General features: G+C 43.2%; 1 protein-coding gene across 7 annotated transcripts; it reads right to left on the bottom strand.

Moving 5' to 3' along the window:
* Nucleotides 1–45: 45 nt before the first annotated feature.
* On the bottom strand, nt 46–14,607 carry LOC130529351 (phosphatidylinositol 4,5-bisphosphate 3-kinase catalytic subunit alpha isoform-like). 7 transcript variants are annotated; one of them, XM_057039490.1, is made up of 26 exons: nt 14,152–14,606; nt 13,755–13,825; nt 12,343–12,524; nt 12,062–12,230; nt 11,689–11,815; nt 11,393–11,602; nt 10,981–11,075; nt 10,690–10,845; nt 10,097–10,342; nt 9,514–9,599; nt 8,905–9,010; nt 7,967–8,119; nt 7,763–7,897; nt 6,954–7,078; nt 6,677–6,758; nt 6,386–6,550; nt 6,176–6,279; nt 5,907–6,078; nt 5,704–5,810; nt 5,455–5,576; nt 5,172–5,250; nt 4,919–5,089; nt 4,625–4,742; nt 3,881–4,032; nt 3,484–3,646; nt 46–3,377 (listed from the first exon to the last, which is right to left on the bottom strand). In XM_057039490.1, the coding sequence occupies exons 3-26, from the start codon at nt 12,396–12,398 to the stop codon at nt 3,270–3,272; spliced, it is 3,207 nt and encodes a 1,068-aa protein (XP_056895470.1). In that variant the 5' UTR covers nt 12,399–12,524; nt 13,755–13,825; nt 14,152–14,606; the 3' UTR covers nt 46–3,269. The 7 variants fall into 7 exon arrangements, with proteins under 7 accessions (XP_056895470.1, XP_056895471.1, XP_056895467.1 ...); XM_057039491.1 differs by having other exon boundaries at nt 14,422–14,606; XM_057039487.1 differs by having other exon boundaries at nt 12,343–12,449; nt 14,152–14,605.
* Nucleotides 14,608–14,688: the final 81 nt, after the last annotated feature.

Below are 14,688 nucleotides of genomic sequence, written 5' to 3'. Positions count from 1 at the left end.
ATGATATGACCATCAGCATAAGAATAGAGCCAGAGCAAACGGCTGTGAATGTTTAACAAATTTATTTGCACATCTTTACAGAACACCCAGATGAATGAGTCAGTCAGTCAGGGTACAAACCTTCACCCTCTGACTCAGGAGCCAGCATAATTATTTAAATTTTAAATAAAATAAAAAAAATGCTTAGAGGAAACATTCATCCTTGAAAGGGTTCCCACAGGAAGCAAACCTAAGGCATTCATTCATAAACATGTATGGCTGTGTAGGAGAATTTAACAAACAAAAAGACAAGTCGCCCCCCCCCACCCAAAAAAAATCTCATGCAGCAACACATTGGCCCATCGTACATTCATTCATAACCTAATATGGATCAATCAGCTGATGGAAATGCATCAGTGACACACAAAAATATAGATAGAACGAGCACAGCATACAGAAAAGAAATGCACACGCCACTCTGGTACTGACGGAGCCTGAAAAATTAAAAAAAGGACTTAAATAATTCACATTTTCTCTGATCCAAAGTCCATGTTTTTCTGTGTGGAACCTGAAACATTTGGTTCAAAATCATTGCAAAGTTAAAACGAGTGATACGAGCAACCGCCAGAACAAACATCAGGGTCCATACTGACGAGAACACGTGTCCGACAGTAACAGAAGCACCTCGGCGTAAATACTCTGGCTCTCATTAAAAAAACAGACGGTAGAACGCTCAAAAAAAGTACTGCACGCACACTGCATCAATAGTCCTTTTCAGTTCTGGTCACGTGATTGCATTTGTCAAGAGAAAAACAGAAGAATAAAAACCAAATCCTGCTTTGAGTTTAAAGAAAAATCCAGTCAGAAAAAAACTGGTTTGGCACCAAAACCAAAGGCCGCATCCCTGCTCTCAATCAGCGGGTTCTGAAAGGTGATGGGCTTGTGTCCGTGTTACACAGTGTCATCACAGCTGAGGAATCCCAGCAGCGATTTCATGTGGAAGAAGAGGAAAAACATCAAACGACTGCTAATAACATGTGCAAACTAACATTTAGTCGCTTTTTAGAAACGAGGCAAAGATGGTAGAAGATACCGGTGCCTGAAATCACTCCCAGCTCAGCTTTAGTCCTTCAATAATTCACCATGTAGATGGTGACTCACTCAGAGTGGCTGCAATAAAACAGTAGCAACTCCAAGCAAAGAGCCTGTTCAATACACACACACACATTACACACACACACACACATAGAACAGATGCTGCATCAACCCTCCCACAAGTCACTGCTGCGACTCTGATAACATTCCACATAATTACAGCTTATGAAAAAAGAAATGTTGCTTTCCTTCTTTAGGTTTTTCTTTTTTCTATATAGAAACAATGCAAATAAAAATTCTCCTCGTCTTCTCTGGCACAGACCAGTGGAAAAAGGCATAAAAAACATTTAGCGACACCGTCACTGCGACGAGTGTCGTCACACACAGACGCGACCGCACAGACACGGTGTGTGTCTTCATTGGGACCCGCCAATGAACCTCTGCAGCCTGTACAGAGAAGATGAACGTGGGCGTGTACGAGACTCTGGAGGACACAGGAAACACACAGGCGCGTCACACACAACGCCTCCTGCAGACAACAGAGGTGCGACTGCCAATGTGCAGGTTACAGGTTAAAGATGTACATCACACAGATTATGCTGCTCAACAAACATGCACGCTAGGCTAGGTGTTTTCTTTTTCTTCTAAAGAGTCCACTTGGACAAAAAAAGGCATTATAAACAAGAATTTCCCAAGTGCATATGCCAAACTTTTCTTCTTTTTTTTTTTAACGCTGTAACTGATATGCATTGCTGTACATCTCCCTCCCAGCATTAGCGTTCACCTCAGGCTTCACGGACGCCTGATTTGGCACATCAAGAAAAAAGGCTTCATGACTAAGAGGCTGCTCACTTCCTGTCTGCTTGGAGGAAGTGGGTCCGACACTATAATGGACACAAAACGAACCAAATAAAAACCAAGCGGACATGCGCTCGACATTAGCCGTTAAATACATTCTACTCATTAATGCTGCGATAACATGACATCACGTTCATGCGCCACATCGGGACAGACCAACACTTTGGCTTCTCGATACAATCAGCGACTCAAGTGGGGAAAGTGCGTTTTTAGCTGCGAGATTTCGTTTCATGCTTTTGGGTTACACATAATCGTCGAAGCTGTCAATGTAAAAACATGGTTCAGAATAGCAAGCAGAGAGGTTTGGTTGCCAGGGCGATGGGCTCAGTGAAAGGGGGTTCTGGGTGGAAAAACATCCATCCATAATTGTTATTTTGTCTACACTTCTCAATGAAATATTTCTAAAAAAAAAAGAAAAAAAAAGAAAAATGAAGATTACAGCTGACTTGACATGTTGGGAGTGTCAGTGGTTTGCTGCCTGTGGCTGTTTGGGGAGGAGTTGGCAGGTCCTGGTGGAGGGTTGTGCTGTGTTGCCAAGGCATTTTATCAACAGGAAGACAGCCAGATGCTAAAAAATAGGTCCTATAGGTCACAAACAATGGGAGATGGGCACTTTGGCCTCTCACCAGTTGGCATTCCCAAACAAACTCTCTGGTATTCTGTAAGTGCTGCTTGTTGGTGGAGAGACATCGACACCCTGAAGGTTATGCAAGAGTCTGAGCTGCAACACAACAAAGGTTTTCAGGGGTGGAGTGCTGTTTCTTTGAGGCTGTTGGAGACTGCAGAGCTGTGCAAAACACAGCCTCCCAGAGTGCTCACAAAGGGTTACAAGCAGATGCGAAGTCAGCTCCAAAGGGCTACGGTATTCCCTTTCCGATAAATTAAATAAAAGAATCAAGTGTAAATTACAACGTAAATAATTCAGACAGCTGATTGTGCCTGCTGTCCCATCAGTAGTAATTTGAACATAATTGTGGTTGTCGTTTGTGGATGGAGCTAGTCTTGTACATCACCACAGGAGGGCGACAAATTTCATTTGCGGCTACATTTTAAAATTGCAGGTGCATTTTTGTTGCACTGTTCTGACATTTTTGTGTTGGTTCTGAAGCAGCAAGGTTCCGTAGTTAAGGAAGCACAGCAACGGTGGTTTGGGCACATCTTGTCCAGGATATGAGGGCGATCTCTCTGGATGGTGCAGAACAAAGTCTGAGGAAGATGACGTTGACAAAAAAAGCAGAACCCCATTTAAACACACATTGTGCTGTGTTTAGAAACCTGGAATAATTATTCCTTAGACCGATGTGCGGTTCAAACAGCTCGCTCCCAGACGTCCCAGATCAGTTTAGTGCATGTTGTCTAATTGTGTGGAATATCCAGTCCATCTTGGTGGTCCATCCACCATGATGAGCATCGTTCATCTGTTTCATGAAGTAGTCCAACGCCTCCTGTGGGAAACCAAAGGGTGTAAAATAAACCATCAGACAAAGGTAGACACTTGAAAGACTCCTCCACAGGGTGAGTGGATATGAGGAAAGAGAAAAGCATCATTGCCTGCTCAGTTTTCTCCAGGGCCAGTGTTTTCCTAATGTAGGCAATGTCATCAAATGACTGCAGCTCAGGCATGCCAGAGCCCAGCATCATGGAGAACAGGTTGATGAAGAGATTAGCATGCTGCCGGATCGCCAGGTATGCTTTATAGCACATCTCCTGGAATCTGGAGGGAGAAGGACAGAGGCGTGAAAGAGGGTGGTGCACATTGTCACATTTGTGCAGTGGCTGGTACGCTGTTAGATCACAGCCTGAAAACAGGTTTGACCCATAACAGCCGTCTGCCTTAAACTGTTACAATCAAACAAGTGGAAATAATCTGCTTTTGATGCAATTTTGGTGTTGTGGTTTGACTGAACACTGAATAAGTACAGCAAATGTAGAAGCAGTGCTCCAGTACCTCTCAAACTCTTTGGTCTTCACGCACTCTTGGGATCCTTTGCTGATGACAATGAGAAAGTCTTGTGTCAGCACGAAGGGCACGCGCTCTCTCTTGTAGCCAAACTTCTTCTTCTTATGATCCAGAAAGTGGCCAAAATCTATATGAAATAACTGGAAAAGGACCAAACCAATTAGAAAAGAGGTATTTGGTGTTCATAATTTCTACCTAGGAAGTAAACTGACTGTAAGAGAAGTGCATAAATATACATTCCGAAGTACAAATACTGCACATGTGGCACTCTTTCACTGAATTTTGGTGATCTTGTGGAGCTGTAGGTGTGCAGCCTGATGCGGCGGGAACATAAAGGTGGAGCAAAAAATTAGTGGTGGCGTCACAACTGATTTCAGCCTCGGCCAGTTTTACAGTCTATCAAATCCCACCGTTGCCTGAAAGAACGTGCGAGTCAGCACAGTGCACGGCAATGACGTCGCCTGCCTCTGTGGTCACTGCGCTGGTCAGCTGTGGGAGGCTGATGCATAAAAGAATAGAGCTCAAGGTAGAATTTAGAAATATGGTCAGCACACCACTGTTCCAGTCTGAGGAACACAACAAAAAGAGCAACATGGAGCAAGACTGGAAAGATGTCACATGTCCTGACTTGTTTACTAATGACAGTAGTTTATTTAAAGCATAGTAGTAATACAGCATGGTTAAATGCCGGCATAAGCTAATGTTCCGCTCTGAGCATATTATAGGATGTACCTGTCCATCATCTTTGACCATAATGTTGCTGTTGTGCCTGTCTCCTATCCCAAGGATAAATGTAGCTACACAGTAGCCAGCGCAGGACCTCGTAAACAGATCAACGGCCATATCGTACCTGCACAAACACACGTACGGCATCACTGTGTAATAAGATGCTGTTAAACAGAAGATACGGTAAAGAATTTAAATTGTATCAGAAATTGTAGGAGGAAAGATGAAAAAAGGGCTCTGCACATGATGACAGAGATTCCGTTTTCATTCCTTAACACATGCAACCAACAAGCCCCTCACATCTCGCCCTTGTTCTTGTCCCTGAGCCACTGATGCAGGGTGTTGGAGTTGAACTGCAGGGCTCCTTTCAAGCCTCCTTTACACTGAATCTGCATGATGGTGTGGGAGCTGCGAACCACTTCAATCAGACCGACACAATCGCCTAACGACAGACAGCCATACGGAAGCATCCTGGAAACACACCACAATAATACAGCATTTCGACTAAAGTAAAGGCAGAAATAAATCCTGAGATAACAAGAGAAAGAAGTACCGTAAGTCCAGTCCCTGATTCTGCCAAATATTCTCCATGATTTTTATAATCTGCAATGTCAGCATGTCCTGCCGTAAGTCTAGAACATGAACATACACAATGAGGACAGTTGAAGATGAACGCAGCCTGGGAGAACAATAAGAAGATTGTTCCTCACCAGGGAGCTCTCCAGCATCAGCATTTGAATGTACTGCTAAGGTTTATAAAACAAGAACTCCTGAGGACATATGAACTAGTGCTGTGTTCTAAGGCCAAAAAGCGTGAGTGTTTGAAAGTGTGTTACCATCTCCATTTTTGAAGATGATCTCGTTGTTCTGAAAAAGCAGCTCGGACATGATGTCAGGATTCTCCCAATTGAGCCACAGTGGTCTCTTGGCTGATGACATAATTCTGCACTCATCTAACCTGTTGGTCATTTAAATGAAGCTATTATTAACAATAAGGTTTCATTCACAGCCCCACAATTTATACACAACTGGGCATAAACAATAATGTGCCCGACTTTGACTGGCAGCATTCTGTTGCTACCCACCTCAGGTTCCCCAGCTGGTGTGCAGGGTTGAGAGGAGAGGTGAAATTCTGTAAAGCATCCATATAGTCTGGTCTCTTCATCTGGTCAACCAGAAACCTCATCTGGACCTTCACAAGACAAATACATGCAATCCCAGTTTTACACACATGCATTTGCTCAGACGTGCCCAGCTAAGTTTGCAGGTGTGCTGCTGCTGTCCTCACCTTCTGGGTCTCATCCTTCTTTTCCTGTTTGAGGATATCAGTGAGGTTAATGAGCTTCTCCATGGCTTCTACCTGCCTGCTGAGATGCTTAAGGTACATGCCACAAGCCCTGCAGTAAGCCTCCAAAAGCAAACCAAACCTCTGGCTTACTGTCTTATTGTGCATTTCTGATCTATTTGGAAGAAAGGAGATACCGGGGATGAAGAAGAAGACACAAGATGCCTTCTAAAAAGATTCAGAATAGAACAAGGAAATGGGTGGTGACTCACTTAAGATGCCAGAAAAAGAAATGTCCTATTCTTTGATTGGTCAGAGCTTTCTTCAGGAGAAAACGGACCAAGGGATTGTCGAGATACTGTTCATACTTTAGCACCTAAAACCACAGCAGGTGAGGAGATTAGGCACAGATTACCAAGTGGCTGTAAAAACACTTCACTAATCATTATCTCTCCAGTGCCTCTGACTCTATACTACCGTACCTGTACAAGCTGGATGAGGTACTGGGAGAGTTTGTCATCAGTCAGGTATTTATCAAGGCAGCGTACAGCAAAGTGCCTGACCATAGGGTCAGGATAGTTACAGTCCAACAGCTCCATGGCCTGTTCAGGACGGATGGATGGCCATTCCTTTAGTAGGCAGTACATCTACAAAATAAACACCATGTTTGAACCACATCAGCATACATATAAATCAAACATTGCTGACCAAAGGCCCAATATGGAAGAACGTTTGGAAATGTATCATAATGTAGACATTTACTGTACACAAACCTTTGCAACTTCATCTCTGGAGTTCCATTTGACTGCGAGAAGGATCTTGGGAAGTATCTCAGGGATGTTCATGCAGTAGTACCTGCCAGAGAAACAGAACAGCACTAACTGCTGTTTTTATGCAACATATGAAGGTACTTTTGATTAAAAATATCTTTGGAATAACAGCGATTGAGCCAATATCCTAAAAAAACAAAAACAATCAAGTCTACTGGTTGGATGCAAACAACATGTACATTAAAAAACCTTTGGCAACACACTGGTTTTGGGAGGTTACCTGTTTCTCCAGAGGAAGTCTTTCTCCTGCTCAGTGATTTCTGAAAGAGGGTCTCTGTTTGTGAGCTGTCTCAGCTGCTCAGAGTCGCCCTCTGTCAGGATATGATCTCTGGCTGCACGGTTACTCTGCAAAAAGAGTGAAAAGAAAGAAAGCACTTAGATACAATTATTACAAAGCCATATATATGTGTGCATGACATAGTTACAAAGTAAATCTAAGCATGAAATCATGTTTATAGCAAGATGTTTTAAACATCCTCAAAGGTTAATACAATAACTTTTTCTACTTATGTGAAATAAAGTAAAATCACAAATGCGTCAAACAGCAGAGATCTGCTGTTTAAAAGAAACACCAAAGTGTAACAATGTCTAAATAAAATCAAGCACATTAGCATCCCTTGTTTGTGCTTCATCAGAATAACGTTTCATTTGATTCCCAGCGAGACAATGATCGTGCTCCTTCCACCACGCACACTTTATGCTACACCTGCGCTCTTCACACCTGACGCACACACCATGAATAACTAAACACCGTTAACATCCACTCGCATGTCGGTAACTCCAACCAGGAGTCAGACCATCGCCCTGAAAGTCATTGTTCTCGTTATCAAGAAATCTGATAAGATACCTCAACCATAAGGAGCTGAACACATACTACACTCTTATTTCATTAATATGTCATTTTATGATTACCGGTAATTTACTTCTGACCTCATCATCAACTATCCCCTGATCCTCCTGCATGTTATATCTTAAATCTGCGGTCTTTTCCAACTGAAGCAGGCTAAAATACATAAGGGCATATATCACCTGTCCAGAGAGGGTGTAATTTAGCCCCACTTCTCTTGAGATGGTCCAGCTAGCGTGATCCTCAACTGCATTCATGTCCGGGTATTTGACTGAACTACTGAAGTGGTCAAACTCCAGTTCGAGGCACGGGGTTTCCTGTACGAGAAGGATAGAGTCACACTGTTGAGCTGCGTTGCTACCAGATCAAACTAAACATTTGGGTACCTTATTTGGATTGGATCCAGTTACTCCTATGGGGTTAAGGAGATCTTCAAGCCCATGAGGCACAGGCCAGAGGTTCAGAGCCATCTTGTTGGCCACCAGTGTGTGAGTGTAGTCAAACAGGTTAATATTACCCCAAGCTAGTGGACAGTGTTCCTAGAGAAGAGTTTAAAAAGGGGTTAAGAAGAATTATGTTAGTTCTTTTGTTCGGTAATGTGTAGTTAGTTGTAACCAGAAACCATTGTTTTTAAATTAATCATTGTTATGATAAGAAGGAAACTCTAAAAAGCTATATAAATATATATAAAATAGTCAGTAGTTCATAGCAAGGAGTGACTAAAAGGAGCAACAGTGGAACCGGGTGAAATGGGGACAATGTGTGATGCTGACAGCCGGTCAAAATGGGCTGTTAGGAGTGAGTGCTGGAACAAAAGATGCTGAAGAAGAGTGTTTATCTTTAATTCAAATGGGGCATGAAAGAGCATCTGCTAACTTGATCTCAATGTCGTACGGTGTTCTGGACAGAGCTCAACCGCAGGTGTCTTTTACAATATCCATGTCTGGCATTCACTGATACTTCTGCAAGCTCTTACCACACAGGGGTAGAAGGAAATCAGTGTGGGTGTCTGTTACAAGTATCAGCCTCAGACACAAGCGCCTGACACCACAGGGCTTCCAGACAAAGAGTTCAAAGCACACAGGCACATTCTCCTTACTGGATGCTATATGTAAGTAAATTCTTATTTTACATATTTTAACAACAAATGCAATGTAATAAGTCTGTTTTTAAAAAGAGATGCTATCAACTGATTACTGGTACATTTTTTATATATCAGTGACCACTTGATGATTTTATTGACTGAAAAATGCAGCTTCAGAAGGGTCAAGGCCACTTCTGATCACAGAACACGTCACGTTAGGTTTAGACATTTTCGTCTTACCTCCTTTGCTCCCTTTCTGCCTTTAACAGAGCAAATGGAAAGGCAAAGCCTGGCAGCACGTGGGATGTCAGAGATGTACATATCATATGTGAGCCACTCATTCCACCTGTAGAGAGAGAATGAAGGAAACACAGAACCTTTAGAAGAGAAGTCGACCATGTTCAAACACAATTTATGACAACATAAAGCATAAAGTGTTCTACAAAACCACCAAAACAGACAGTGCAGGTTCTCTGAAGGGCACTGAAACTAAGCTGAACAAGGTAAATTGTTTAAGTGACTCACAGCAGGCTACAATTATGTAAAATGATACTGCCTACAGACTGTCTACAGGCAACAGCTTATACAGCAAACAGTGTTCCTTTCTCTCCAGTGTTAAAAGGTTTAGGTTTAACAGTAAGGCAATACCACCGTTTAGTGTTACCCTACAGCATTAAACAGTTAACGTTGCTGCTCTCACAGCAGTAAACGATCTAAAGCATTGCTTTCTATTTTAAAAACCAATCAGGTGTACATGTACAGCAAAAAGCTTTTTATAGCAATATTAAGACACCAAAATGTTTAAGATGACATATTTAGGGTCAGTTGATGAGCATTAAGGGTTTATACCTGGGATTGGAGCATGGTACCCTTTGTGTGTTTACATTATCACACATCTGTTCACCTCCATGATAAATGCCTGTTCTCACATATATCTACAAGAGAGACAATAAACACCCCATCAAAAGTCAATAAAATGTGACAAATTCACTGCAGTGTTGTTAAAACCTCATCTCAGGCTGATTAACAGAAAGTGGCAGCTGTCGTGTCAGGTGATCTCAACAGTCAAAAGGAGGCAGACAGTCTGTTAGGACTAGTTACATTAACATAAATGATTCAGGACAGTGCTGCAGCATAAACAAGAACTACTTTCCCTTGGAAAAGGTCCCTGCTTACATGAAACCTGGACAAAGACTGTTTGTTTTGACAGGAAGTAAGAGAGTTGGAAGACATGGTCCAGTGCAGAACTGGCAAAACATTCAAAGACTGAGATCAAATTTAATACATTCGTAATTATAAATAAATAATCAACTGGAATTCTCTTTGGGTCATGAAAAACAGACAAACTAGCGGCTACAGACAGCTTGTCTATAATTAGAGAATTAGACTCAGGCGTCTGTGGTTGATTCCTCTGAGCACTGTGCATCCCCACCTTGTCTATGTCCCGTATATTCACATTAACGTAGGTGGCACATAGGATTCGTATTCGCAGTGTTCCATTGATAGTCCACAGTGACTTGGCAGCTACCTCGCCATTCATATACGATGTTGCCGTGGAGATGCGCCGGGAGTAGGATGGCATGACAAAGTTATCTGTGGGTAACTGGCTGTACAGGCTGTCTTTAGCCATTAGCATCAGATTAGGCATCCTGCCCAACATGATGCAACTACGGATATACTAGAAAGAGACACAGAGGGGGAATGACAAGCAGGAAGGAGGTTGAGAACAAAAGTATGCAGAGAGTGATGCCAAACGTAAGTGCTGTCAGTTATTTCCATCAAATCCTTTACCAGAAGCTATGCTGTGCCTACACAGGAAACACGAAAGGCTCTGAGCAGCTTTATAGTTTTACTCTTTAACTCTCAACGTTCTAGTGTTGAAAATGATTATTAGGATGCTTTTGAAGCAGCTGACACAACACATTAACCTAAACTAGATTCATTTTCAGGAGCATACATGTTTCCATGGCATTTATTGTCTTTACATACGGGGTGCCCTGAGACCCTGGCGGTCATGTTTCTTACCTTATACTGGCTGATGGGATGTTTCTCCAGCAGGTACTCGTCACAGCCACAGACCTTGAGGATGTATTTACCCTGATATTCCTGAACGCACATCTTCAGTTGCTCTGGTGACAGCAGCATGCTGCGTGTCTTCTTACGGATGGCCTCTGCTATCACCTTAGCGATAAGACAATCTTTACAATAAACCCCGCCTCACACCTGGAGTGAGGTTTATCCTCCTGCGCTGAATTAACTAGTTTCATTTATAAGCTGTGGCTCGTGACTGATTTGCTTCTATATGCACTGCCATACCTGCTCAGGCACACAGTCGTGGTTGATCTTCAGTGTATATTTCTGTTTGTCATTGTTTGGAGAAACGATGACCCAAATCACAACGATAATCTGACCTGGACGGGAAATAAAAGATGAATAAACGCATTTTAACTCAGTTACCATCAAACAATAACCCGCCATTATCTGTTCTGAGGGTAGGCTAGCAATTACTTTCCTCCTTTGCATGCAGTGTTCCGGGAGAAAAGCTTTCCACTAATAGCAGGGCAATCAATTCATTGATTAAGCTGCCCAGTTCTGAGTTCTTATCCACCATAAATATGGATTTGCAGGGATTAGCCATTGATAGGAGACAACTGCTATCTTTTTCAGAAGCTTAATGCATCGATAAAAAAATGACACATTTTTATCTGCTGGACAACGCGTCACCAACCTTTGTCCAGTTTGCTGTAGATGTGTTTGGGGAGTTCCTGTGAGGATTCTACGTTGGGCGGGTAAACATAGAGCGCTCTGCTGTGGGGCCCACTGGCGTCTCGCAACTCCACAGAGTCTTTACAGACATTCAGGATGTTTCTCCTGAAGTCCTGAACCTCGGGATCTTTCACGAGGTCAAACTCACATACGGGCATACCGATGGCAAAACCTGGCAAAGGAAAGATTTTTAGAATTCTAAGGTCATTTTAACTCATTTAATTTTAACTAGGACGGCAGGGAATGAAAAAGCCTCACCAATCTCCCTGTTGAGGATCTTTTCTTCCCTGTTGCCAACTGGTTCAATGACTTTGAGGAATGGTTGGAAGAGTCGGAGGTCACAGAGTCTCCGAGTCTCATCGTAGAACTCCTCCCGCTCTGCTTCCTGTAGCCCAGAAAACAAAACAGATGCTCCGGGTTCAAACCACTTTGTTTTTTCACGAAAGGCAAAGGTCACTTTTCATGAGAGCTGGTGTCCTTCCTCTAGGTTAAAAAGGAAAGGCCCAAAAGAGGAATTTAAAAAGCACAAAGGAACCACAGAGGTATTATCTACCCTTCAATACTGTATCGGCAGCATTTGCTCATTTTAAAGTGTCACTGACGCGCTGAAACTGAGGTTAAAAATTCCCACCTGTGTAACACTGACAAAAATGTAGGAGGTCTCCTCCTGCAGGAGGTGATGGAGGGGATATTTCCTTGCCTCCTTAAAGAGCTCATGTTTGATGGTGATGAGCGTTGCCTCACGGAGACACTCCAAGGTCAGAATCATCCCGTTGGGCAGGAGACAGTCCACCAGGATCCTACAGTCACAGTCGTCATCACCCTACAAGCCTGATTACCTGGCTTTCTTTTCACACAATGTCAAAATACAACATATAATTTGGTTCAGGGATGCAGTCCAGTGTGTCGTACCTGGGAGGCATCAGGTGGATGCCCCATAGCTCCCCCGAGGATGGCCTGGGAGGCATGGTTCCCTCGGTTTCCTCCCTCAGTTACACAGTTATCCTGCAGAACTCAACCTGGGAGATGACAACACTTCCCAGTGAATCCAGGTCTAATTATGTGCCCAGTTAGGCAACCAAAACATTTACAAGCTGGAAAAATAATTGGAAAATATTGGCCAGTGACAAATTTGGTGACTTTTAGCACCTTTCTCCATGTTTCAAGTGAAGCAGTCGTATTCAGGCAAGACAAATAGCACGAGGAAAATCATACATTTCCTAGTGATCCGGCATACATTACTCAGCTCATGCTTCCAATGTCAATATGTTTATTTTTCCAATTAGTCATGATCTTATTTTAGAAACAGTTCTCAGCAAACATTCATAACAGCACATTGACTCAGCTGTGGATCGTGACACACTGATGGGAAAGAATGTCTGAGTGGGATTTACACTTACAAATTAAGACAGGGTGGATTTTTTTAACCTTCAGTGAATATAGGGCCATCAATAAGCCAGAGGTGAGGAAAAAAACAGAATTTTGATCATACTTTTTCTAAAATATTCACATTTTCAGCAAACATTGTATTATGAATAGATTTTCACTGTCATATAGACACTGAACTCCACAACAGTAACACTTTAAATGAAACATTGGCCTTCCGTTATTGTGATGCTGGATTTCCCCACATTTTATAATAGCCCCCAATAGCGTTTATAAAAAAGACAAAAATAATAATGTAGCTTGAAGATCTGAGATTGGATGAATCAGACCTGGCAGGGGGTCATCAGACTTCTTGTAGCTGTGGCTGAAGCGCTCTACATTTTTTTTGCATTTAGCCAATTTCCTTCTGTAATTCCTAAAAAGGTTTGTATGGGGTTTTGTGTCAATTCCCTTAGAAAAATGCAACAAGCAAGACTTTCATGGCCACTGTGGAGGACTTGTGTGGCCGAATATTAAAGTAACACAATGTGGTAAAGCAGGCATATATATCAAAGAGGGAAAACAAGCAGTGTCGTTCACAGAGGATTGCTCCGAATAACAAAAAACAGGCCTAATCAGATCAATCTAAGTTAGAACAAACCACCCATTGAGCAGCCCTGTGATGCGTGACCCTGATCAGGATGCAGCTAAAAACACTTCATGACAAAAAAAGGAAGCGGCCTCAAAACACAGGATGTGTGGAAAGAGGAATCACACTGACCCACGCAGGCAAATACTGGGGAAAAGCAGCTGGCTGGCCAAATAAAGTGGTCTAACACCACGCCTCATTAATATCAATGGCCAGTCAGTGATTGTTGGAATCTAACTTTGCAGTTTCAAGTTGCAAATGCAAAAGGAAAAAGCAGCAGTTGGTAAAAGAATGGTAAGAGAAGGCATACCTCGGAGAGAGGGGGGCTCCTACTGTGGGGATGGAAGAGTTCCACCCTCTATGTTTCAATCCATCTTCACGCTGCCACAGATGTGAAAACATGGAAGAGAAGAACATAAAAGATAACATCGCGCAGCGGTCCTCACATTAGCAGCCGGCTGGCTAACGATGGGCTGTTTACCAAAGACAGACGCGTCCGCTCACGTTATAAATATTTATAAAGACCAGCAATTAAATACACAGATTACTGAGGCTCTGTCTTACCAAAAAAAAAATCTCCTTCGACAACCTGTTTGGGAATGTGAGCGAGTGCTACTGGCTAAAGGCTAACGCCGAGCCTGTTGTTGCAAAACATGTCACTAACATTACAAACACGCCGTCAAGCCACCAATTGATGAAATAATTACTTATTTCATGTCCCGTCTTACACGTCCGAGTATGCGTCGAGGCAGCGAAGAGTTTGAGGATGCTGTAAGAGCTGCTCTCTAAGCAGGCTTGCTAGCCTCGCTGCTAGCCCAACCCTCCTCCAGCTCTTCCCAACGGCCCGTCGGAGGCTCCCGGCTCGGTTCCGGGTAAAGCGAGCTGTTATTTGCTGTCTACCGGCTTCGGTGCCAGCTGTCCGTGACAGTCGCCCTCACTCCGCACTAAAAAACAACGAAAACCCCTGATCCTCTTACGTCGGTGTTACGCAGTTCCGAGTGAGAGAAATGTGTCCAGAGTGTCCATTGAGGAGCGTCCAGCCTGAGGATGGTGAGAGCAGCTGAGCCGCTGCTCGACCAGACAAGTTGGCTTGTTGCAGCAGTACAGCAGCCACGCTGTCTGTCTGGTGCCCTCCTCTCCTCTCCTCCCCTCCTCTCCTTCCTCTCCTCTCCCTCTCTCCTCTCCATCTCTCCTCCTCCTCCTCCTCTCTCTCCTCTCCTCTCCTCCTCTCCTCTCTCCTCTCC

Source organism: Takifugu flavidus, chromosome 7 (assembly GCF_003711565.1).
Source record: "Takifugu flavidus isolate HTHZ2018 chromosome 7, ASM371156v2, whole genome shotgun sequence".
In the NCBI taxonomy this organism is placed as follows: Eukaryota; Metazoa; Chordata; class Actinopteri; order Tetraodontiformes; family Tetraodontidae; genus Takifugu; species Takifugu flavidus.
Note: the sequence above shows the minus strand (reverse complement) of the source record. Positions and strands in the feature narration are given on the sequence as shown.